This window comes from Falco rusticolus, chromosome 3 (genome assembly GCF_015220075.1).
Source record: "Falco rusticolus isolate bFalRus1 chromosome 3, bFalRus1.pri, whole genome shotgun sequence".
NCBI lineage: Eukaryota > Metazoa > Chordata > Aves > Falconiformes > Falconidae > Falco > Falco rusticolus.
The window spans coordinates 69,660,234-69,685,871 of NC_051189.1; the positions used below are offsets into that span (position 1 = coordinate 69,660,234).

Here is a 25,638-nt window from a genome sequence, read left to right on the forward strand (position 1 = left end):
CTGTTCATTATGAGCTGGCTAGCATTGTTAGCATATTTCCAGTAGGTCCTACTTTTTGTCATAGTGTTATCCAAACTACTGTCTTGTGGAGCCAGGTGTCAAGTTTTCATTTTGTAAAATTCACTTTGATGCTACTGACGGAAGGAAGCAGCTTCCAGGTAGATCTGCTGGGTCACAGGCGTGTATGGGAAGGATTCAGCTTGCATCTGCTTTCATATAGCATCGGCAGCTCCTTGTCGGGCCCTGTGTGTGTAGTACAGAAAGAAGCACTGAGCTGCTTGGGCAGCCTTTCCTGCTGAGAAAGGGGGTGGTCTTTGGAAAAAAGCCATGTTTCACATGAAAGCATCTGGGAAGGCTTTATTCAGCTTCCTAAGTGTACTTTATTTTTTGGAAAGCAAGAGCTGTGCTTAGGCGCACACACAGTCATCAGAGGTTCCCTTGCTTTGAGTAAGTGGGAAGATTCACGGTGATTTGACTTTTTTTATGACAAACTCCCAGACTAGGAAGGTGAGACTAGAATACAAACAATGAACAGCCAGGCTTTGTACGAGAGCTAACGTCATGTTTGTTCTGCAGTATGAGCTCAGTGCTTGTTTTTACCTGGTTATGAAAATAAGAAGATTCTTACATTCTGCTATTTCATACTTGGAAGATAGCTTAAAGGGCATCTTACAGGCATCTTTTGATCCTACTTGTTATAATTCAGCATACTGTATTCAGAAGACCTATAAAAGTACATTTTAATCCAAGTCAGAATGACAAAAGGGAGTATATGCTGGAGAGCTGCATTTGGAGTATACTTGGAGTTACTGCTTTGTTCCTCAAGTGCTCTGAGAGGCAACAGGCTGTTGCTGTTTGTGAGACCTTTGTACACTGATTTCCTGCCTCTCCCCTGCAGTTTAGAAGCTCATGTACCCTGGTATGATACACGCTTGAACTGGTATCTTGATAAACAAAACAGGTTATGTTAAAGTCATCGGTGCGAGCTGGAGAGAGAGCATCAAGTGCACACTGTGGCTTGTGTGGAGAATACAAATAGGGAGGCCCTGTGGCCTGTTCTGGAAGGGACCCTGTTCACAATTAATTGCATGTGCATGAGTGTGCACTCATACACTGTGTTCATGAGTAACTGCCTGGGTGAAAAGAACTGCAGAAAGATGACCTAATGTCTGGCTAAACAGTTACTGAATCTAGTTACGTTGTTGCAGGTGGATCATTCACAAAAGTCATGGGTGGTTTCCACAGAGTTGGTTATGTCTGCCCTGGGTGTTTAGCATGAGATAAGGAGCTCTTTTGCAGTGTATTGCAGGCTGGTTTTATACCTGCAGATGTTACTTTTCCACATGTGCAAATTTTTTCAACAATGCTGGTACTAAATGTTTTTTCTCTTAAATGAAATATGTCCACAATTAAGAAAAAAATATTCCTTGGTGAGCCAGGTTCCTGGTGGTACGGGATTGCTGGGCTATGACCAGTGGGGCTCACTGACTGAAGGAAAGAATTGGAAAGCGGCAGCGTTTAAGTCTAGAAATGGTAAATGCTGGTACTTGGCTGCATGCAGCTAGAACTGCTTTGTGAGCAGAGTCTGAGTGCCATAAAACAGCTGGTGAGACGTCTCTGCAAAATGTTTTTGGCTTACAATCCACAGCCCTGCTCCACGTATTACAGAGCAAACTTCAGTTAATGTTTGCATGTTGTTTGGTAGGTGTCTCTTTTTTTTAATGTTGCTCAGGGTAATTTGTGCTTTTTCCTGTCTTTCTTCTCTCTTACTGTATGTGGTGCAGTTACTTCTCTGCAATCTTGCTATTTCACATTTGCTTTATTCTCATTGCCCTGCTTGCTGCTTAGGGCCGTAGGGAAGGGGTTCAGTTCCTCCATTTGTACACTTGTATGTTGTGTTGGTAACCAAAGCTGCCTCTTCAGAGCAGAGCGAGGAAGGGAAGTACTGGCATCAATAATGGTATCTGTAAGCTCAGGGGTCAGCAAGGTCCCATGCTTCATCAGTGTGACATTTCCACTGTTAAAAGGGGTTTACTAGAGTGGGGAAGAGCTTTGTCGCAGCCAGGTTTAGAAGCAAAAAGGGCTGTGTACGATCACAAGCGAGTTCTTTACCTGCTCATTAGTGGTTCTGCCTTTATGACAAGTTTATTTGTGGAGAGAGAAATGACTATAGGAATCAACCGGGAATTAGTTTAATTGGAAACACCCATAATCATTAATGAATTTTCAATATAACATGTCTTTAATAAAGAAAGAATCTTACTTTTTTGTTTTGGTGGTGTTTGGTGGTTTTTTTGTTTTGGGTTTTGTGTTTGGTTTTTTTTTTTTTTTTTTTTTTTGGTCTGAGGCAATAATAGTGAGCAGCAGTACTTCTAATATTGGATAAAGAGTCTAAACAAAGGCAAAACCCATGTCCACAAGTAAACTACTACTTTGTTTTTTGTTTGGTGGTTGTTTTTTTTGTGGCACCCCTGCTCTTGTTTCAAATGGAGATTTGCAATACCAAAGGTTTCCTATGGAACAGAGAGAGAAATCATGACAGTTCAGTGAAAAGTGAATGCATGAAAAATTAAAATCTGTATTTAATATAAGACCACTGGGAGCAGATCCAGATGGAGAGATGGTGCTGCCTGGGATACTGGTGCTGTGTTTGTAGGAAGGAGATTTTATTGCTGCCCTGTCTAGGAGTGAGTTTTTCTAAAAGTTGTCAAGTTTTTGAGGTAAGTTTTGCATTATGTAATGTACAGTGACAAGAAGCGGAGCCAAAACATTCTGATGATAACATTTTGTGGTTCATAGAGGCACTTAATGTAATATTCTTGCTTAGCAGATGTAATTGTTGCTGATGAAAATTGGGAAGTTAATGCTTATATGACCCAAGGCAAACAACTTTGAAACAAGCCCATTCCTGAAGTTTTCAGTTTTAGCAGATGCCTAGTTTCAGATGAAACGTCAAATACCCATGACTCATGGCCACCAACTAGAAGTGTTTTGTTGTTCCTAAGGGTACAAAGCAATTTCTTTTATGTTTTGGGCAGTGAGTCATGTCTGAAAAGCATGTCAATAGTGTTTCTAAAGGTAAGCTGGATACAGTGATGCTGTGGACAACATCTGGAGTTCATTCACCGTTAGTTTCTGTGGGGATGAACTCTTGATTTGCTGTTGTGGATTTAATCATAAAAGAGCCAAGTGGTTCATAAGGTTTATTCTGCTGGTGTGTTTGACCTCCTCTGCAGTCACTGGTGATGAAGAACTGTGAGCTTCTGAAGTTTGATACTGGTTACAGACAGATGAGACTGTTGATAGTTATGATTTCATTAGAGATGAGGCTTGGGATTGTGCAATGAGCTGATAAGGCCTGGCCTGATTCAGCATGCTTTCCTGTTGTGCATGTACCAGGATTTGCAAAACATGTAGGCTGCTGTTGCTTCCACTTGACTCCTCAGCTGGGTTGACAGCGCTGTCATATGGTCTTGTTGGGGTGTCCAGCCTCTCCATCAGATTAACTCAGCATCTGTGCTGTCAGTTAACGTCAGTATAATTTCTGACTTCTCTTGCATGTAAGGTGAAATGAAAGTGCCTTGCCTTTGCTGCGAGCTAACCTGAGAACAGTTCAGCCTCATGAAATTACAGGTGTTTGAAACATAAGACCCATTTCCCAGGCAGTAAGATTGGGGTGTCCTCACTTACTTTAGCACAGTATCTGTGGATGTGGGAGGGAAGCATTCTCACCTACTCTTCCAGGTGAAATACTTCTTGTCTGCATGTAGTTGGCAGTGGCAGTCACTGATTTGAGCTGCCTTGCCTGTCTGCAGGTCTGAAGTTGTTTTTTCCTGTGTTGGAGGGAGTTCTGTGCTCTGGGATAAATATTCTAGCCACACACGTGCGACTGTGTCTGAGTGCTACCCTCAGGACCAGAGGTGAGTTGGGCATTGCAGCTTCCCAAGCTACCACACATGGAGTTTCTCTGGTTTTGGTAGCATCTAGATGCAAGAGTGTGGGGATTTGCACAGCTGATTTCAAGTCAGGGGTGGAAGAGTGTAGCTGATAGCTGGTATGCCTTTGTACCTTCTCCCTCGGGGGTCAGCTCCTTGCTCATGGCAGAGGGCATCAAACAAGCAAAAGGGTGGAAGTTACATGGCCTCTGGAGTGCAAGCATTTCACGGTTAGTGGGGCAGCTAGGTAGATTACTAAATTCCTTGGTGTCGCCTTCCTGAGAGGCATGGATTTGATATTGTGAAGGGTGTGGACTGCAGCAGACTTCCCCAGTGACTCTGCTTGTCTGCTGACAGTGTTGTAGACGGAAGGTAAATTGCTCATCATTGCAGTCTGACAGCTGCCTAGAGAGCAGAGTAGGATTAATTCCTGAAGTTCTCCCTTAACTATTTCGTTTACCTGGGTGGATGTTCACTACTGAATTTCTAACTCCTTTACAGGAATGAATAGTAATATAATTATCTGTATTGTGTCATGTGTGCTTAGCATCCTAGATAACACAGCTAGTATATTGTTACTTATCTCTCTTAGGAAAAAATCTAGATTGTTAAAATAAGCTGGTAATGTAGTCTTATTCTCTTTAGTAGAGGCTGTTGCCTTGGGCTGTGGCTTATCTCATTAACCAGCCATGAAAACTGTGCAATTTTCCATCTTTTGCTCTCCATTGGGTATATTAACATTCATATTATGTATCTACAGTTAGTTCAGGGCAATAGTGGGTAGGGTATTTGTGTACTACTGGTGTATTTACACAAGGCTGCTCTCTGATGATTGCAGACTCTGGAGTTGGGTCTTTTAATGAATGTGTTGATGGAGCTGCTCTGTAATTAAGTAAGAAAATGCCCTATTCATTGGCAGGTTTGCTTACCTTGTATTGTGCCATTCAGTTACCTATTGAGGTGTTACCCTGTGAATGTACTGGAATAACAGGCTGTTGGAAAAGCAGGTAGCCAAACAATAGCCTGAAATAAAATACTTTCTGGAGGTCTCTCAGGGGTGGTTAATAGACAACTCCTGAGCTTTTAGCAGTTAAAGTGTCAGCTCTGAGATCTACCCTGGTTACAAAACATGTTTTGTCTGGCAGTAGTAAGGATCAGTGAGCCGAAGGGTTATGAACAGTTAAAAAAATCCTTTCTGACAGAGTTCAGGCCCTTGTTTTGGAAAAGCTGTTGAGTATGCAGGAGGTAGGATTTCTCCTGGATCTCCAGGAGCACAGGAGTTTAATAGTCACTTAGGTAAGCAGGGCTTGCAGTAGGTATTTGGTGTTTCAAACCCATATTCCTCTAGTTCTTTTTTTCTACTGATAAGATTCAATATTGGTTGGAGAAAGCTACCTAGCCACTGGATTTAGTATGGCTACAGCCTTCCAGGAGGGAGAAGACTTGGCGTACAGGGTCCTGGGAGATGTGGGCACTGTGGGCTGGGTGGAACTGGGTTGAGTGGGAGCAGGCAAGCTTGGGAGCTCAGAGGGGTGCACTGGCAAGGGCTGGAGCCAGGAACCCAAATATGCCAACTCCAAACAGTGACACTGTGGCCACCTTTGCCGTCTTTATTAAAATTGTAAATGGTGCTTTGTGAATGTATAATAAGAGACCCGCAATTTATTAGAATATTTTTCTGAAGATGGGAGTTAGTGGCTTTTTTGGGGGCACCTGGTTTATCTGGGACTTTGAAAGGGACAATTTTTATAAAAGGAAACTTTATTACTGCCTATAGTTCTGGGACAGATGCTACATGTTGTCTTGCTCTCGTTGGAAAGCAAACATATATACAAACAATATAGCTACAGTGGTGTTAAATGTTGTGAATAACCCGAGATACTGTATTACATACTGTTTTAAGATTTTATGCAGCCAAGCATGTTATCTTTCACTGAAAGAACATTTCCTACAATTTTATTTTCATAATCTGCAAGGGGTTGCTAAGTGTACATAGCAAATGGATTGCTACCTGCAATATTGTGAAGAATATTGTAAGAAAACCTTGATAATGTTTTTTGCTCCTTTAGTACTGAAGAAGTCTTGTGGAAAAATGTGTGTACCCTTTTTGTGTATTTTCTCATTACACTGTATACCTGTATGCATATATCAAAGTGAGGGGGGGGGGGGGGGGAAACCAAACCAAAACCCCTGAACAATATCTTTATTTTGTCTTCCTCTACTGCTGATTACTTTAGGAGTCAGAGGATTATCAGGTCTTATGTTTTCTTCTGCACCCCCCGCCCCTTCTATTTCACCAGCTGAATGTGTACTTCTCTTTGTATTAGTAGATAGAGGTCTTTTCCTCTTTTATTTGTTAAGTAGACACAGTATCTTCTTCCATGGTGCTGAGGAGGTTACTGTTTAGGTGACATCTGTTTTTTAATTTGCAAGCAAAACAAACTTTGTGTGAGCATAGTTGAGCATGTTTGGGGTTTTTTTTTCTGATTACAGTTTTGTTGTTTGGTGGGTTTTTTTTAAACAGCATGAACCTTTTTGACATTAACTGTCTTAAGTATGAATGTAGATGTCTTGGCTAATGTGATAGCTAAATGGAAGCTGAAGGGGCTCTTGGGTAAACCACTTGTGTATCTGAATAGCAGGAGTGCTAGAATTACAGCCAGCTTGACCAAAATAACATGCTTTATGTATGTTAAGGCATGAATGATACATGCTACCAGGTTAATTTGCCCAAACTGAGAGCTGATTTTACAGTCAATTCATTTCTTTGCTTCAGTCTTCTTGAGTTTGTTTTTTAATTCTATGAATTAGCATCAATTCATGTGGGAGGACATTTTCTTTGAATCCCACATTAAATTATTCTGAACTGTATAGAAGTCCTGACAGTGAGAGGAGTGCATGTCTGTTGTCTCATCTATCCTGTTATTGGGCTTTTCACTGTGTATTTTTGCACCTGTTTGAAGCGGTGATATTAGTCTTCTAATAAGTGTTCCAGCTCTTTGACTATGCCAATGACCAGTTATGCAACATGTCTGAGTTGCTTCCTTTTTCCCACGAGTGGGCAAGGACCTGACAGGACAAGTGTTCGCTTCTATGTGCAAGTTAACTCTTGAACTGAAATTCAGTGCTTAGGCTATGGATACTGTGAACAGGTCCCTGAAAAATGAGGTTGAGAGGTTGCTAGGTATTAAAGAATGGATGCTGCATGCTAGCACAGTGTCAGGAGAGCTGGATTTTGGTCTGGTGCTTCTGAAATATTGATTGCAAATTCACATAGCATTTTCATCTGTCATCTGTTGGAGGAAGTGGTGACTTTTTATTATTTATTTAAGGTTAATCAGCCTAAATGGCACTGATTGTTTTAGTGTAGTGGTTAAACAAATGAATCCTCATGCACGGGCTTGTTACTGTGCTACTTGGTGCCCCAGTGATCTGCCCTACCAGCATCCAGTGTCTGCTTTTCCTTCAGGGACCTCCACCATGCCTGTGCTGCTGCCCTTTGAATGTGGAGCAGCGTTGCTAAGTGTGTCAGTTGAGGCATCTCCAGATGAGGCATCTGTGTCTGGTAGGATGTTTGGGGTGAACTGCCAGGTGGTAATTACCAGACTGGAGGGCTGCCAGAGGGCTGCCAGGACTCAGTCTATATACCTAAATTGCAGAATGACTCAGTCACCCTGCTGTGGTGTATCACTAGCTTGTTTAGATGCTTAATTACATTGCCCTCTCTCTTTTGCCCTTTCCTACAATAATAATACCCATCTTAATGTCTGGTCCTTTCTAAAGAAAAGTTACGCTGGGCTTCTCTTCTTTCTCTGGGGTTTTGTCTTGTTGATGAAAAAGGTGGCAATTAAAGTTGTGGAACTTGTCCAACTCTGAGAGAACTCTCCTTCTGATATGAGATGACCAGCAAACTGGCTGAGCCAGCAGTGCCAATTTTAGGAAGTTTCCACTTCTGTTTGGTGCCTGCTCCTTTGGCAGAGGTCACTGCTCCCCTGGCTGGGCTGGCAGTGTGGACATGCCCATGCACACCTGAATTGGGTGTTGGAGAAGTGATGTGATGTGTGCGTGCACATGTTGGCTTCCTGCGTGGATGAGTGACCTGAGCTGCTGTGTGTCGTTGCAAGTGCTGTGCAGCGTGATGGAATTGGTGGAAGAGTGGGCTCAGCCTCTCAGGGATAGCCCTGCGGGTGTGCTGAATTTACTGTAGTACACAGCTGCATCCTTGGACGGCACACTGGCACGTGCACAGAGGCTTTGCATTTCTAATTGATTTCTCTCACTTGCTTTACTGCTTCGTGTAAGCATGACCGAGAATGTGGAGTGCTGAGGCTGATGCAGTACTCCTTGTGCTGCAAGAAGTTTTATGTATTATTACAGGGTATGAATTTATTTCACTATTTTAATTAGGAAATTTTCATCTTGGGTTGAGTGATTTAGGTTTCCTGCCGCTTATCAATGGTTTATGGATGTAGTCAGATCTTGGAAGAGAGCAGTTCATAATACAAACAAGGAGGAAAGAAGAGATGGATCTTGTTTCTAGTGCTAGTGGATCATCTTCAAATATTTCTGCATGATTGTGTGGCCATAAAAAAAGGCACTGTGTATGTTTGTGGCTGTCATAAAGCTTGATGTCTTTTTCTTTAGTATCCCAAATTGCATGTAGCTATTTCCACTACACACACCCCTCCCCCCCCAGTCTGCTTTATTTAATAAGTAGGATAAGACAGAGATGGCTGTTCAACTCCAGATTTTTCTGGTGTGTGTGATACAGACTTTCTGACTGTATTTTGTAACAAAATTGACTTTTGAAGCTGTACCAGAAATGTACTAGTTCTGTGGACTGGTGAGATAGCATTAACTGTAATTTTTAATTTTGAACTTGTTGGTTTTTAAAATACGTTAGCTTTTAAGTCTTAGCCTCCACTTCATGGTTTTCAAAAAGTCTTATTTGTTTGTAGTTCCAAAAGATTTCTCTCTTCTCTAGGAAAGCAAAGCAAATTAAACACAAAAGAAAACAAGTTGATTCTGTTGTTTTTTAAAATTGTTGGTTACCTTGCATTTGTAGTTTCTCTGCATTTATTGATTACAATGGAACAGAAAATAATACTTGAATTAGTACTGCTTTTGTAATGGGGCCTTGTTAGGCCTATAAGTCACAGGAGTATATGCATTGCAAGGGATGGTGTTTTGAACTAATGATCTGGAATAAAACAGTACCATCTTGTTTAAAGGAAGTGTATAGATGGCTGCAGAACTACATTTGCTGCTAAAAAGCGGGGTATGTTTGTAACATCATCAGAGTGGATTTAGAGAATCGAAACGTGTACCATGGTAAAAGTGACCTGGAAAGAAACATTTACGTACAGTTTTATGTTGTCACTGTTTTTCATTTGTTACACACACGTGCATACACACATCGCTGGGTGAGATGTTATTTTGTCTTGCTTGTTGGTTTCAGAAGCTTCCTGGCTTTTCTGTAAGAATTATTTAGTGTCCCAGATCTGCCAGTTATGAGCTTCTCAAGGTATGGGCACAGGAGCAGAGGGGCAAACCTCTAGGCAGAAACATGGTGCAAATAGCACTGAAGCAGCTGCAGACAAAAGGGCAGGCTCTGCATTTGATAACATAGGAATTGAGTGCACTGGGATCGAAATGTAGGCATATGAAAGGTGACAAATTTAGCCCAGGGTAAACTTGCCTTTGGGAGAGAGCTCAGTCCCAAGTGTCAGGTGTTCACAGCATCTAAATCAGGACAGCTTGATTTAGCACAGATTAACCCTTTTATGAACTCCTAGCCTCGGTCTCTGCAACCTGTACACATCTGGGTTTCTCAGGTCACATTATCTATTTCATCTTGGAGAAAAAAACCCAAAAGTGGGTGAAATGTTGAAGGTATGGTGCATTTGTTCTGGATTTCCAGGCCTGTGGTGTCCAGATGAAACCACAGCTCTGAAGAGGATGCTGGACATCTGGAGATCATGGCCACATCTACTCTAGGTATACGTGAACTCAATAGCCCGAGTCAGACATGGCTTGCATGAGTTGCATGTCAGGAAGTGTAGTGTGTCTCAAGCATGTTGGCTTACGAAGCATGAGCAGAGCAGCTAGCCTTTATAGGCAGTAGGGAAGCCCAGGCTTTCCAGATGCATTCAACTTGCTGTGTGTAGTGCAGTCTTTCTTATTTCTGCATAGAACAAGTCTTCCAGGGCCACAATTGAAGAGGTTGGTTAGCCTCAGCCTAATTTTTCCTCTTCCAAGTTTTTCTCCAGTATTTGCACATTACCAACAGGTAACAACTTCATTCAGTCTAAATAACAATCAGTGTCCTTACAGATGAAGGCTTGTGTTGGGATGTTGTAGTCTTTGGAATGGTAATGCAGCCTTCCAGAAGGAAAAATGTGGCAAAGACAGGAAATTGAGTGAAGAAGAAAAATTCATGTGTTAATCCTTGAAACTGGATTATCTTGACATCTGTCAGTTCTGTAGCTGCGCATTAAAACCTCATTCCAGTTTGATTGCAGGGAAGTATCCGTTTCATGTTCCACTCCCCAGAACTGATACCCAGATTATGAGATCTGAGGCTTGACCCTGTCTGGTTGTGTCTTAAATCACATCTGCATTTGGTGACCTCACTTTTTCAGGGTTGGTAAGCCTGTTCATTTGTGATGGCCCCACCAGGCTGTTGCAGCACTGACCCTCTGCAGTGCTCCTGGAAGTCTGCAGTCTACAGGCTTTGACCCCTTTGGAGGGAGCATTGTTGAGTACCAGTGTTTTCAGACAGCTGTGATTCATTCAGCATGTGTTTGTAGTGACACATTACAGCCAGGGTCAGATCATAGATTGTGAACCTTAAGGAGGAAGAGAAGGTTGTGTTTTCCTAGCTAATTTACTGGGATTTAGAAACTTCATAGAATTAATTGATTTGAGGCACGAGGGAGTCAATGATGTACTTTGAAAGCTCTTACAGATTTTCATGTGGCTCCAGGAAAAGTGAAACTGCTCCCCTCCCCCGCCCCCTGCAATGTTGCATATTTTAAAGCAAAACTGCTCAGACTTTTTATTAGCAACCACAACAAATGCTCAGCTTCTGAAACTGCTTTGAGGTGTCAGACTGAGGAGCTGTGAAGTTACAGGCCTCATGCCAGTGTCGTTGAATGAAGCACTGTGGTCTTTGTCATGCAAAGAGTGGGAATAAGTATACACTAATACTAATGTAAACCCCTGGTATTTGGCATCTTGAAAGAGTTATACCTACCTGCTTATGCATCTGCAGTTTTAAATCAGGGCTTTAATTGCATGTCTGTGTACGGTAATAGCTTCTAGGGTGGGAGTGGCCTCGTAAAAAAAAGTACTTTATGGTCATGATAATGTGATCATTTGAGGGGAAAAGCCAGTTTTTATTTTTTCTTTCAAATGCATTGAGTAATGAATGGTTTTGCTTTTTTAGCTTGAACAAAGTCATGTCTTCTGAAGCTTCTTTACTCAGCCTGGAGTAGATGTCAATAGCATGTCCTGTTGTTTCCATCTCCCTTGACACTACTTCAGGAGAAATCTATACCTGAAGACAGAAGATCTCTTAATTTCTCATCTAATTTGTAACCAAGAGGCAAGCAGTGGCCCTTTCAGGATTGGTAGCAGCTCTGTAATGCAACTTAATTTGAAAAGGCAAATTCCATCACAGACACATTGGTATGGATCCTTTTTCTCCTTGTCTTCATTTCTTGGTTCACTTACTGTGGGAGAAATACTGGGATTTAGGAAAGGGAAAGAGGCAACATCTGCACCCAGTCTGCAAGAAAATAAAAACCGGTAGCACAGACAAGTTGAGTGATCATAGGAGCCTGACAGAAGAAATGGAAAGTAAAACAAGGCTGGAGGGGTTGTTCCAGTGTTGCAGTTGTGGTGGGAGGTTTTCAGTTTTGATCGCTGTGCTTTACTGACATCATTAATGCTCTCATCTGAATAATTAAGTTAATAGTCCAATAATAAGAGTGTTTGTGTGTGGGTAGAGTTCAAATCGTCAATGTATCTGATGTTCTGCTGGGTGCAGTCTTCTGCAAACCTGCTAGTATAGCTGTGATCATTTATTTATGGTGTGTTTGGGAGCTTATCTGTGTAACTAAAAAGCTTAGTGGTTTTTTTTTTTTTTTTGTTAAATTCGAATATATTACCTGTACAAAATGTATGTGTTGCTATAATTACCAAAGCTCAACAAAAGGAAAATAAAACGTGCTTAGAACTTTAAGCAACAAAAGAGCTGGAGATAAGAAGTGGGTTGAAAAGTCATGATTATGTACATTGATCACCCTTTTAGACAGCACATTTGAATGATATTTTCCTTTCTGACTTGTGTGAGAAGACCAATAAAACTGAGTACAGATGACTTTAAGTAGTTGACAGATGATGTATAACTCCAGCAAGAGTTAGTCAATGTTATTGCAAACTTAATTAGAAGTCACGTTACAAGCAAATTTAGCTGAACGGTGTGTGTAAATTAATACTCTATAACTGGCATGAACTTAAAATTGCACTTGTAAGCCTTGCTCTGACAAAGTAAACTTAGATGGATTGTCTGTTAACCAAACTAAAACTTCACTTTAGATCTTGTACTGCCTATACTAGTGTTAAACCCCCACCTGAAGTTAATAGGTGACAAAAAAAGGCAACAGTAGCAACTGCATGGAGTCCACCCTGGAAACTGAACTTTTGTAGTAGTGTTTTGAAGGATAAGCACTTGTAGGTTATTGTGAAATATTGTAACCAACATTTGGTTTTGGTTTTGCAGTAACAAAAAACCCCATTTGCCGACATTAAAAATCAAAGAAACCACAACTTAAAAAAAAAAAAAGGAAATAACAGCAATACTTCTTTGAGATGGTTCAAGACAATTTTATCACTGGTTTTGTCTCACATTGGCTGAGAAGCTGTGATGATAACATATTGGGGTTAGTTGTGTTTAAGGGTGTCTCTGTAGTAGACTGAAGGCCTCTGGGATTTGTTTTTTTGGGGGGGAATTGCCTATTTCAAGAACATAATAAAGACGCAAATTTTGTGTCTGACCCTGTGTCAGAGTCAAAGTGTAAAGCATTGAAAAGACACAGCATGAAAAATTTTGTCTTGTGTGTTGAATTTCAGCTGAAGGCTTCCAAACTTTATTAAAAGCAGTACATCTCCAGCAGTAGGAGGGTGAGTGGGGCTCCAGCCATGCTGTTGAATAGGTGGAGGTAACAGGCCTTGGGGATCCTGTGCTTAAAGGCTTCCTGGCTTCTTAAATTTTGTCTGTATTAATTTTTCTTTTTGTTTTCACCCCTAATGGAGCTGTGTTAATGGCAAAAGTATGATGATGCTTGGGAAAATGGGAGCCTGTGCTTCAGTTAGGATGCCTTCTGACTTACCTTGTTCAAGGAAGCCCTACGTTTCCATAAACCCAGGATACAGTGCTGTGGAGCTCAGTCTGGCCCGAAAGACCTGCTCGCGGGCTGGGGAAGTTGTTGGGCAGTTAGCTCACCTAGAGCACTTGTGCCTCCGCTGCTGTTGGTAGCTGGGCTGCGTTGCTGCTAAACCGATCTAGGTTTGTTGCAATCATGCATTTGCTTGCAGAAGAGGCTGGGTTTGGCTGTTTTGGGCCCGTGTGGTGGTTCAGTACTGGTGGTGCTTGGGGCTTAGGCCATGGGGGGAGCTGGTCTCCCCGCAGTGCAACCTGTGCCACTGAGCCAGGTGGATGCTCACCTTCCCTTCTTATTTGTGGCCCTATACCAGCTTTTCCCATGCTAGAAATTCCTTTAAAAACAGAATATTGATGTTTCCAGGTTTTGAATCTGTGTTCTGTCTACCCAGGATGATTTTGAGGATGTGTGCAAGAGAGTGCAGCCTGGCTTGCAGGAACTGGGTCTGTCGGCTCCTGAGGTTGGGGGCTTGTGCTGCCAGCTCCCAGGGGCTTCTCAGCCCGGCCAGTGCTGCTGCTCCTCATGCTGGTCTGTGAGCTCCCTGCTCCTCATGTACCCCAGCAAAAGACTCTGGAGAGCAGGTTGGCTTGTTCAGCAGAACTGCTTAGGCAGCTCCAGAATGGACAGGGGAAAGGCTTGGCTAAATAAAAGGAACCAAAGGCTTGGCTGGCTGGACAAAGGGCAGACAGTTGCCTGCAAACATACCACCTAAATACAGCAAAGGCTGTTCTCAGGTGTCCTTAACTTTTTGGCAGATTGTACCTCCATAGTGAAAATAAAGAGTCTGCAAATAGAAGAGCTTGTAAATCACGATTCTACATAAAACGATAAAGCCCAGAAGGATTTAGTTTGCTTTACACTTTTGTAGCTTGCACTGACAAGCTGAGTCAGTTCAAGTTCACAGTAGTGAAGTAACCTTTTAAAACCTCTCTTCTCTGAGGCTCTCGTGTTCTGAAATGAACAATGATTAAGAAGCATCAAGCAATGTGGCTCAATGCTTACAAAACCAAAATTCACCCACAAAATTGTTATGAGAAGTGGTTTGACTTAAAAGACCTTTGCATCAGAATCTTGTGAAGGCTTTTTGGGGAAGCAGCTGATTTTTTTCCCCAGTTTTTCAAAGGCAAAAGGTGGTTTACAAACCCCTGAAGTCTTCTGTGTAGCTAGGAGCTGACTACTGAGTGTAACCGTTGTTATACTTAACTCCTAAGTTTGAAAAGCAGAAATACTTGTTGGTTTTGCATTTAGTAGATTGAAATTTCTGGTTTTTAGTATGGTTTCTGACTTTTTTTTTTTTTGAAGTTTAACTTCTATTTGATTGTTTTCAGATAAATAGGGATACTTCATTATTATGTGCGTTATGTCAGGTTTAATACACTGTGTAAGAAGCTGTACAGGTCAAATGCAGGCAGTATTTAGTGTGATACATTTAAATAAGAATCCTCACAAAACCAGAAAGTATTCAAATAGGTTGTATATTGGACAGGAGCACATTAATTTCTCACAAGGAACAGCATTAGATAGATGACATCCTATGACTTTTAAAAATCAGCACAAAGGCTAATAACCCTCCATCAGTGGTTACTTAGTGGTTTTTGCCCAGTGGATGCAGCTTGTACTTCTTAGTCAGACAAGACAACATGCATGGTTGTGAGTAGGGTGAAACTGCAAGTATTTTTTTGCAGGATGTTGGCAGCAAAATTGCTTTCCTGGAATGTGGCAATTCTTGAATTTCTAAGGGGAAGCCAGATACAATCAGCTGTGTCACTACATGAAGCTGGCCTGGCCTCTGTTTCCTGCCTGCTAGATACAGAGTTAGGAACGGGGGTGGGGGGTGGGGGTTGGGGGTGGGGGTGGGGTGGGTGGGAGGGACTTCGTGCTGGGATTTATCATCTGGTGCAGATTTCATAAGAAAGAAATGCATCCAGCATCATGCACCTGCATGACAGGGGAGTGAGGACGTTGCTGACACCTCGGTTATGTAGCTGCCCTGGCTGTAAGAGTAAAGTGCCTGACAGAGAAGCTTTTGTGTGTTTTCTGCAGGAGATGCTAGATACTCATCTGCTAAGTGGGTGGGTGGGCGGTGAGCACTGGGTAAGCCAACAGAGGATGCCTCAGCCGTCTTCAGCTCTCACCACTTAAAGTGTGGGAGCTATGAGGAAGCTCCATACTGGAGGGGACCTCCCTTTCACCACCCGTTGCATGCAGGGATGGCAATAGGCAGTGAAAGGGAGGTCCCTTCCAGCCCTGCCGCCTTGTGCAGGGACAGGGGAGTAGTTTGTTCTTGTCTTCCTGGTTTTGGAAGATGTTTTAAAGCTCTGAAAGAAAAGATTTCTTTAGCAGAGGGGAAATGTGGTACAGTAGAAATAAAATAGCTGTAAAAGAGATCATCTTACAAAACATAAAACAGTAGAACAAAAAATCTGAGTTTGGGGGCTGGGAGTATAGTGGTGGCTTTTAAGGATTAAATAACCAAGTGGCTGGTTCCAGCACTTAAGCACCGTTCCTCTCTTGAAAAATTGATGGTCTTAAGATATCAAAATTTAAAAAGATTAAGAGTTCCAGCATACCTCAGGTGATTAAAGGTGGAGTGGCTGTCACAGTTGTATTAGTTTCAGCAGGTACTTTGTATTTTGCAGGTAATAGAGGTGGAGAAAGGGTTCTGTGGGCAAGCAAAAGGAGGAAAAAGAAATCGGAGTGCATCTGAGGACTGCAGTGGGGCTCCTGAAGGGATCTTGAGTAATCCCTTCTGGACCTAATGGGCAAGACTGTTTTGTCTTGCACCTGTAACAGTGGTTTCTTTGGGAAAGAGCTGCCTTGGCTTAAAGGTTTTTACCTCTCCAGCCATTGACTTGGTTCTGTGTTTCAATTTATATACGCCATGGAGAGGACAAATAAGACTGAATGCTACAGATTTACCAAGCTGACATCTTAGCTCTCAGGGTTGTCCAAGGTAAATGTTATTGAAACTGTAGTTTATGGCAGTGGGTATCAAGGAAAATTGTTTTACTGTGCTTACGTATTTTTATTTTAATATCAAGTGGAGCTAAGTGCATCGCACTTCACTAATTGAATCTTCATTTAATTGTTGATAACTTAAAGCAAATACAGATGTTTGTAGAAGAGTTTCTTATAAAATGTTTACATTATGGATAAAGTTGCATTTCTTCTGTTCCTGAAGTTTTTGTTTTGTTTCCTGGTCTTTAAAATTCTGCAAAATGGTTGTGGGTGACGTACTTGCAAAGAGAGCAACCCAGTCACCAAGGAACACTGCAAAATGTTTAATCTGGCATTTCTAAGTGATGAAATTAAAGAAGATAAGAATAAAAGCACTGCCAATAGCAAAATCTATTTTCAGCTGCTTCTGCATAGAAACAGCATTATACACAGCAGAGCAAAATGCGTGCAGTCTTACCTACTGTCTATAAACCTAGAAAGAGGTTCTGTGGAAGAAGAGGGAAGGTGTATGGAAGTTTCTGACTATTAACACCAGGGATAGGTAGTGGGAGGGATTTTCTAAAGGGTACCTGTATGCTCTTTTGATGATAGAGAAAAATAATGCAAGAGCATAAAAAAATTGTTGCACAAAAAATGCTGGAGTCCAGAGCCTTTTGAATTGGAAGTCAATGGAGTGTTTTCAGCTTAGTACTTAACTGAGTACTGGGGGCTAGAACATTGTGAAAGGCTGGTACATGAGGAACGTATCCTGCTGTGGCACTTTGTCGAGGCAGTGAATCTGTATAATGGCTGTATACAGAGGAGAGCGAAAGTGGGAAAAAGTCTGAAATAAAAGGTGTATTAACACTACTGTGCTAGTGACCTGTTTACGTGTAACGTAGGTACAGAGAAGGAAAAACCCCTTTGGGGTTATGTGTGCCTCATTGATGAATTACAAATGAATATATTTGGTTGAGCCTGCGCCACTCTCGCTGTCCTCTGTCCAGGCTGGTGCCAACCCAGACTGGGTCCAGTGCCATGGAAAGGACTTTATATTGGTGAAATGCTGCTGCTGTTTCCTGTTTTCATGGCTTGGAGCACCTGTAAATAACATGTTAGTTAGGTTTTCTGTTAGTGCTTTACAGTATTCTGGGTTTTGTTGTTGGGAATTGTGCAGTGGTGAGAGGAATGGCGAGGGAGTTTTGCAGTCTGCAGGAGGTTGCCTCAGCTTAAGCGCTCTGTATTTGGCATCTCTCTTATGACCATGAAAATATGCTCCATGACTGACTGGTTGGAAGAACAAGGAAGCCTTGTGGCTATATATGCAATAGGTAGCTGCCCCTCCACAAGCAGCTCTGTGGTTCATGAAGAAGATAGGATATGATACAGAATTCTTGAGTGTAAAGCCTCTGAATTAGGAGTCCCAGTCTGCACCACTGGTGACCACATCACAAGCTACTTCAAGTGACAGGGGCTGGCAGTTGGGGTACCCATGGCTCCTGTTGCTGCCGTTGGTGGTGTCTGGCAAATGTTGAATCCCTGTTTTAGCATCTTCCGAAATCTCACCTTAACAGGAATTGCTGGGTCATTTGCATGTTGCAGACAGGGTTATAGCAAGTGTTTATATTTATTTGTGCTCCAGATGTTAAAGAGACTCAATTTGATTCATGTGTCCTTCACAGTTTGCACAGCTAGGACACTGCCTGACAGTTACAGTGGTAGTGTTGTTATAGCTGTTGGGGGAGCTAATGAGCAAATTGGGTTTAGGCAGGAGATCATGTTTTAATTCGCTGATAAACCTCCAAGCTACGTTGTTTCTTGTTAAACTCCAGAACCGGCAACTGCATACTCCAAGCTTTTCTTTCAAACTTTGCTGCTTCATTTTGCCCTTTTGTTTCAGACAGATCTCTTGGTGTGTCCATGCTTCAGTTTTTGTCAATTTTAAAACACTTTTTTTCTTAACTGTCTTTCAGGGAGGACTTGTTCATTTTTGCCACTGAAGTAGAAATTGCCTTGCATATTGGAACAGTTCTCCAATAGCTAAATAAGCATTTATTTTAAAAGGACCTTAAGACTGGAAGGGAAATTTGAATGAAGCACTCCATTGTGCCATCTTGTGGGTGTCCCCTGGCTTGTTCAGTAAATTGATTTGAAAGGTGTTTCTCTTTACTTTAAACACAGCAGATTTATTGCCAGCAGTTCTGATATCTGACCCCACTTTTTTTTGCAAGAAATCTACTTCAGTGAAAAACTGTGCCCCATACCTTCCTTTGCCATTCAGAAAATATGGAAATTGGCGGCCCATAACAGATAAGGCTTGACTTTCTAATGCAGTGCAACGGCAGGCAGGCTCTTTGTCCATGGCTGCCACAAGGTGACTTTGTTGAGAAAGCTGCCGTTGACTTCAGGAACGATCATAGAGAAACATGCAGCAGAGCAGTCTCTTCATGGGGGTGGCTGAGGTCGTTACTGGCACTGCAGAGCTTGCCCCCGTCTTGTGCAGGAGAGAATCGTACTGATGCAAATAACGGCTTCTCTTACTGCTGAGGGTCTGCTCTGGTGCTCTGGGGTATGTCTTGTGTAGGTCTACAGCTGGCCACACAGGCACTGGTGACCTAGGGAAGCCTGGGAATGTGTTCAGTTTGGCTAAGGTCAGCTGAGGGAGAGAGAAACTCTGTGTTTTGTGTGTGAATGCCAAGAACCGAATTGCTCTAATCCTTTACTGAAGGATCTTTCCTAGCTACAAAAGACTGCCTTAGTGTCAGTGGATATATAAGTAGGCATTTGTAACAGGAGCGAATAAGGTTTGCCAGTGGTTTGAACATAGGTAACACTTTGAAAGTAGCTAAGACCAAATCATCAGGGTCAAATTCAACCTCAGACAGCTGAGAGGGCTGTGGGTAAAGGTGGTGATGCTGTGAGCCCTTAGGTTAGAGCTGAACTGGTATGCTTTGCTGCTGTCAGTGCTCTGCAGAGAAACCCACCATATGCCAAGTGATGCCACCGTTTTGGAAGCAGCATATATGTTTGTGTGGTGCCCGAGTTAATTAGCACTCCAAAAAGACCTCCAAGATGTCAGCTACCCTTTTTGTTTAGGGAGGCTCAATGCTTTCAGGGAGACTGCCTCACTCAAACCCAGCTCTACTGTCTCTAGCATGGCGCTGAAAGGGGCCCTTTATCTAATCGAACTTCAGTTTCTTCAACATGGAGCATTTACAACATCAGGCTTGCAACCCAGGAAATGAATGATTGATTCTATAGGGACTTAGAGACACTGGATGCTCTAACTTGTATTGATTCATCCATATCCGTGTTCTAATAAAAACTCCCAACTGTATTAGTGGTGCTACTTTGCCTCATGTTATTATGTGTGCACTAGATACTGAATCAGTAGTAGTAATAGAAAGCTTATGATAGAAATCCTAAAACAACTAGTAAGTGTGGAAACTTTAAAAATAATGATGATATATGGGATAATAATGGTAATGAATAATGATAAAAATAGGGACGGTATAGCTAAGAGGTATATAAGAAAAAGCAACTGTCTTCTGGACTTCAAGGGATTCTCAAAATTATGCATATCTAAAGAAGAAAACCTGTCACAAATGCTTCTTCTCTAAAGTATAATGGAAGAGACTGGAGCAGTTTTGAGGCTGACAAAATGGCAAATGCGGGGGGAAAAAGAAACTATGGTGTGGAAAGAAAGGATCAGAGAGTATAGCTTAGAGAAGTAAACCTACAGTATTTTGCAAGTTGACCAAAAAAGTACTAAGCTTTTTTTTTTCCTTAATACCTGTGTACATCAGTTTCCAGCAAGAGGGGAAAAAAAAAAAAAGGATAAGCCATAATTTTTTTTTTGAGATTTCAGCAGAGGGAATTTTTAAAAGATCTGTGCTAGTGAGTGGAGTGAGCATCACGCAACTTTCTGGGGCCCATGAAGTGCTGAGGTGTTTTGTTTTATATTTAATCCTGAAGCTGTGTATGCTTACTGTATTTTCCAGACCTCTATTCCTGGGCATTTTAAAAAGAGTAGTAGTGATTTTATTAAAAAGATTTGTTTCATTTGCTTGTGAGTTTGAAACCTCTTTAAATATAAATAAGGTGGCTTGAGTTTCTGTGGTCTGTCTGGAAAAATGCATGCACTTAGCACAGAGCTGTGTTGTTCTATTAATCTTCCTAAGTCTGACTGCCAGGTAGGATGCCTGGGTTAACCCAGTGCAGCCCTGTTAATTTAACTTACAGGGCTAAAATGTGTAATAAGGCTAGGATTTGACAAGAAATCATGAAATGCATCTGTATGTTTATGTTTTGTTGGTATACTTGCTGAGGATCTGTGTTAAAATTAATTTTCTTTACTAAAACAGATTATTTATTCTGGTAAGTAGAAGATGACCTTGTAGGCCATGAGTCTCTGGAGAAGTAATTTGCAGGATATGTTTTTGATGAATGTTTCCAAATTAATTTCCAAATTTTAATTTGTTTCATGTACATGGTGAGCAGTGTAGGGAGCATTACAGAATTTGGAGTGATAAAAACATCAAGAAATCGTCAACTCTGGTATCTGTGTGTGAGTAGGAGTCATTTAACATGCAAATGATAATCCTGTTTTATGCTTGGAAAAAGGCAGAGTAGGAAGACAGACTGAAGCTACTGTAAACTAAATGTAATTCTTTTTTATTGCCCCCTCCATGGAGCAGTAGCTAGGTTACGTACCCTGTAGAAAATTTGCCTGGATGTGCTTGCTGCCTTCACAACAGTCACTTGCAAATCTTTTGGCTTACAGGTGTGTTAAAGCATGAATCTGCTCCCGAGTCTCTCTACCCTGTGTGTGTTTATCTTTTGATGGGCTCTTTTAGCTTTATTAATGATTGAATACTCTGTGTAACCAAACCAAATGGTTATGGAGGAATGGGGCTGCAACTCATTGGGCTGAACAAGTGATCATATCCTATCGGAAGACAAGATAGGTTATACACTGTGCCCAGCTGACATTCCTGATGGGTTGTAAATGAGGGAGCACTTTGTTCGGAGTCCTCCCTGGAACAGGGGTTTGTTCCTATGAGTCTTTGGTTTTCAAAGCGACTTTGACCATGACACTTCTCCTGCTGTACTCAAGGTTCTCTGGGTGGAAAATAAGTATAACAGTGGCAGAATCTTCTTTGTAAGATATTTGAGAACTGCTGTGGAGGAACTGGTGGCTACTTCTGCTTTTTAGTTTCTTTGTATGAAGAAATGAAAAACTCCAGGAAATCTAGAATCTGTCTATTTATAAAACCCAGCATTCCTGGATACTTCTGAAAGACTTAGACAATTATGCAATTAAGCACATAATCGTTATTCATGTCAGAGGAATGGATAGAGACCTGGGACTTCCTTCACAAAAATAGCTCGGTGCTTGAAAGGGGACTTGAACTGTCAGTGTGAAAACATCTCCGATGCCTACGCCTTTGGCACCAGCATATTTTGCAAGAGAAGGAACAGTGTGATACGTTGTTTTAAGTAGTCTGTAATAGTTGTTCTGTTACCCTAGCAAGTACTAACAACCATACAGAATCCTACTGACAGACACAAGTGAGCAGGTATCTTAATAGCCATTATTTGTTTTTAGGTACTGCAACCTTTTCGAGGAGGAGGAGGTCACTGAAAACTGTTTGTTTCACAGCTTATCCAACAAATCTCAAGTTGATTGGGTTAGAGGCTACTGTGTTGCTAAACGTGAACAGAAATGGCAATGTTAAAAAGTGGGTGTCACAAAAAATTTTGAAAAGATTAAAAAAAAATGTATCAGCAGTAAACTAAAGCTGATCCTGTCAAAGGTCATGATGCATACTCATGAATTTTAGCAGCTACAACTGTGATAAATTACAAGCCTCCTCTTGGCTGATTCTGCTGTTGTAAAAAAAAAAAAAAAAAATAAAAAAAATCTGGTCCTGCTGTTGTCAAGATGGGACATTAATTTTGCAGTAATAGTTGACCTTGTCTTCAGTTGGCTTTATGTAAAAATCAAACTCTTACTTGTTTGTGACATTCTTAATTGTGAAAACTGTAGAAACCTCAGTGTTACTGCATTAGAGGGCTCAGGCTTTTTTGTACCATCCTATTGCTCAAGAGTAGTTTCTTTCCCAGCTGAGTGGGGAGTATCACTTTACGACAGTCCTCTCCTTTGTATGTAAATGCATCTTCTTAAGGTAAGTGGATACTTCATTGGTTTTAGCAATATCACTCTGGGAGCTTTGGTATATCTACCATGAGAATATACACTGACATGTGCTCTGTTGGAACATTTTTTCCCAATGTAATTGTGTTACAGCCTTCTGGTTACCTGGATTGCATTTAACTTTGTTATTTGGACTCCTCGTTTGTACTGTAATCATGTTAGAGGGACCCTGTCAATGCTCATAAGGTAGCTTGAACCTGTATATGCAGGCAAGTGTTTTGTAACAGGACCATGACCTGATTTTCCTGTAACCAGCTGTCCCACCGTGGTGTGTGCACGAACACTGATCTCTAATGTTGTAGGCCACTACCTAGAAGGGAAACACAGAAAACAGCTGTTCAAAAGCTGTCCTTTCCCCTGACTGTCTCACTTCTGCACCTGAGATGTGGTGACCAGAAGCAGGTCAGGACAAGCTGCTGCAGCTGCTCTGGAGGTATTTTGCAGGTGGTGCTGGTGCAGGGAGACTGCCTGACCACCTATCCCTCTTCAGAGCTGGGCAGCTTGTTTGTGGGTGTGATGATGGCCAAGAGGGGCACTCTTACTGATAATAAAGCTTTTCTTGTGAGTGCATGGGGTGTGATCTTCCCCAGAGGCTCCCGGGAGACTGATGCACACCTACGGTGGATGTCTGCCCTGAGGAGGTGGGTGAGGGAGGGGAAAGGTTCAAGATTTTATTACGGTACCAGAGAGCTGCTGTCAGGCTGGGGAAACTGCAGTGGTAAAAGCCCATGGGCTGCCCCTTCCCTTTTCTCTGCATGCTGAATTGTGGAAGACATACTTGTGATAGGCACAGCTGGGAGGAGAGCAGGAGAGGCTGTTTCTCCCCCAGGCATGAGTGCAAGGGGACCAGGCAGGTCTGTCTGACGCGGCCTGGACATGCCAGCCAAGTGGCAGCAGTGGTGTGCCAGTTAGCATAATGGGCCTCCGTGAAGAGGTGAGCCTTCCAGGAGGCAGTGGTTACTATTCCACAATTGTCTGGCTCTGCATCAGTGATAATTGGAGCACCAGGTCTGGTCACATCAACCCTGAAATAGTCTGCTGATATCCAACACTAGTACAGCATTTGTACTCTTAGGTTTTAGCAAGATGTGGTTCAGCTGAGGTACTAAAGCTGAAATCCAGTCTCCAAAGTGTTTGAACAGCGTTCAAAGCTGGATGCTGGGCTACCTTCTCAGGCTCGTTCTCCCTCTCTGAATGAGGAACACGTTTTGTGTCAACCTGCTCACCTGGAGATAGATACCTGCCAAGCAGAACTGAGTTCAGAAGGTCCCAGCTGTGTGAAAAGCTTTGCATGTGCTATGGCGTTTTGATCCAGATGTTCAATTTAAGTTCATTTCAGTTTTTTGTCTGGAAAAAGATGCAGCTAATTCTGTAGGCAGATAGATCAAAAAGCAATACTTTAGTTTTGCAAAATGAGTCATCCCTTTTGCAAAGTGTAAAATCTGTGCGTGGGATGTGCTACTGGAGATTGGAGTGTAACTTTTATATATCATTACATTTTGATTGGTAGTAACTTCTGAAATACTTGTTTCATTGTGCTTTCTCACCAGTCACTGGTCTCGCTTATCTAATTGCATTTTTCCATTGTCCTTGCTGGAGAAGAAATACAGGTGTTGTCAATGAGAAATCTTTGTATTATTACTCTAGAAATGCACTGAGTAAGTCCAAAAAAAATATGTTTGCTTATGGTCTGGTATTACTAATAATATGCTTGTCTTGTGTATTTTTGTTATATTTAAGTATATCGTATGTTCCTGGTAGGGCTTCTTATCCTTGCCGCTTTTTAAAATGTCACTAAGATTCCTATTAAACGTTCTTGAGAGATTGAGCAAATAAATTTCTGAGTTTGATGCTGAACTAACTAGCTTACAGTTGATCAGATTGCAGCAGTCTTATCACCGTGCTCTACTGGATCTGAGCCCAGTTCCCCTTCCTTCCGTGTATGACAGCAAAGGGAATCAACACTCACTCTGCTAGAGGTCTTTTCCCTCTGGTTTCAAGACTTTCCTGGAAAAGAAGCTTCAATAATACTCCTGATAAATGAAAAATTTCTTACAAATGCTGTTCTTTTCTTGTTTTTTCCCAATAGGTGTTGGCATCGTGTCGGGCGTTTCTTTTAACATCTCGGATTCCCAGCAAGGTAAATCACTGTGTTTCTATAAATACTGGTTTTGTAGATAGAAATGTAAGTTGCATAAACTTAGCATACTTTAATTATACTTACGCATCTGTTTAAAAAATAATAACAACTGAGGAATGGTATGTTTGGTGGTATTCAGATAAAACGGTGCTTCCATTAGTGTCTGTCTTAAATAATTTGTCAGAATATATAGTTACCATTTCAGATGGATTTTAACTTCTAGAAATGCAGGTGGGTGAAGAATTATGTTGGAAATACTAACTTGAAGAGCTGTGATATGAGCCTGATGATCTTAGTAGTGGGACAGTTTATATCCGAACAAGCTAATGGCATTATTCCCTCTCGTGTTTGTAGTGTCAAACAGGAATATATCTGATTTGGAGACACAAATAATGTTGAGCTTTATGAAACTCTGCTGTTTACTGATGATTTCTGTGGTTTGTTTTGAAAAGCATCTTGCTGACCTGCCTTGCCTAAAGCTGGTGAATTATTCTTCTATTCCTGTGACAATTCGTAATGATTGTTGTAGCAGAGAAAGATAATTTCCATGTGAATGAAAATGACTGATGTGGAAGAACATCTCTTGTCCAGCTTGGACTCAGTGAATAGGAATTTGGCATATGTTCTATTTTGTTGTGTTTTAAGTGTGGGTATCTAAGTGTGTGTATGTCTGTGTATATATGTTTTATAGAAAACAAAGGATCGATAAATGGAATAACCAGATTTTCAGGTATGGTCACTGGTAAATGTGACCATCCTTACCTATGATTTGAAGATGTTGACTTGACCGGTAGGATGACTCTAGCTTGAATTTCTGCTGAAATTTGCTTCCCTCAGCAAATCACCCTGTCCCTGCAGCACAGATGTCTCCTGTTGGCTATCTGTTGGATTTTGGATTGCTGCAGTTTTCAGCCAGGGTTTTTTAAGACAGAATTTGATGACTGGTTTCATGGAAACATAAAG

At 41.6% G+C, this 25,638-nt stretch overlaps 1 protein-coding gene across 4 annotated transcripts in view; it reads left to right on the forward strand.

Moving 5' to 3' along the window:
• CARMIL1 (capping protein regulator and myosin 1 linker 1) overlaps positions 1 to 25,638 on the forward strand; it is a 238,573-nt gene that overhangs the window by 55,230 nt on the left and 157,705 nt on the right. For all 4 annotated transcript variants that reach the window (XM_037379588.1, XM_037379589.1, XM_037379590.1 and 1 more), the window contains exon 3: positions 24,625 to 24,675. In XM_037379588.1, the coding sequence (XP_037235485.1) occupies positions 24,625 to 24,675 (51 nt within the window). The remainder of the gene's footprint in view (positions 1 to 24,624; positions 24,676 to 25,638) is intronic.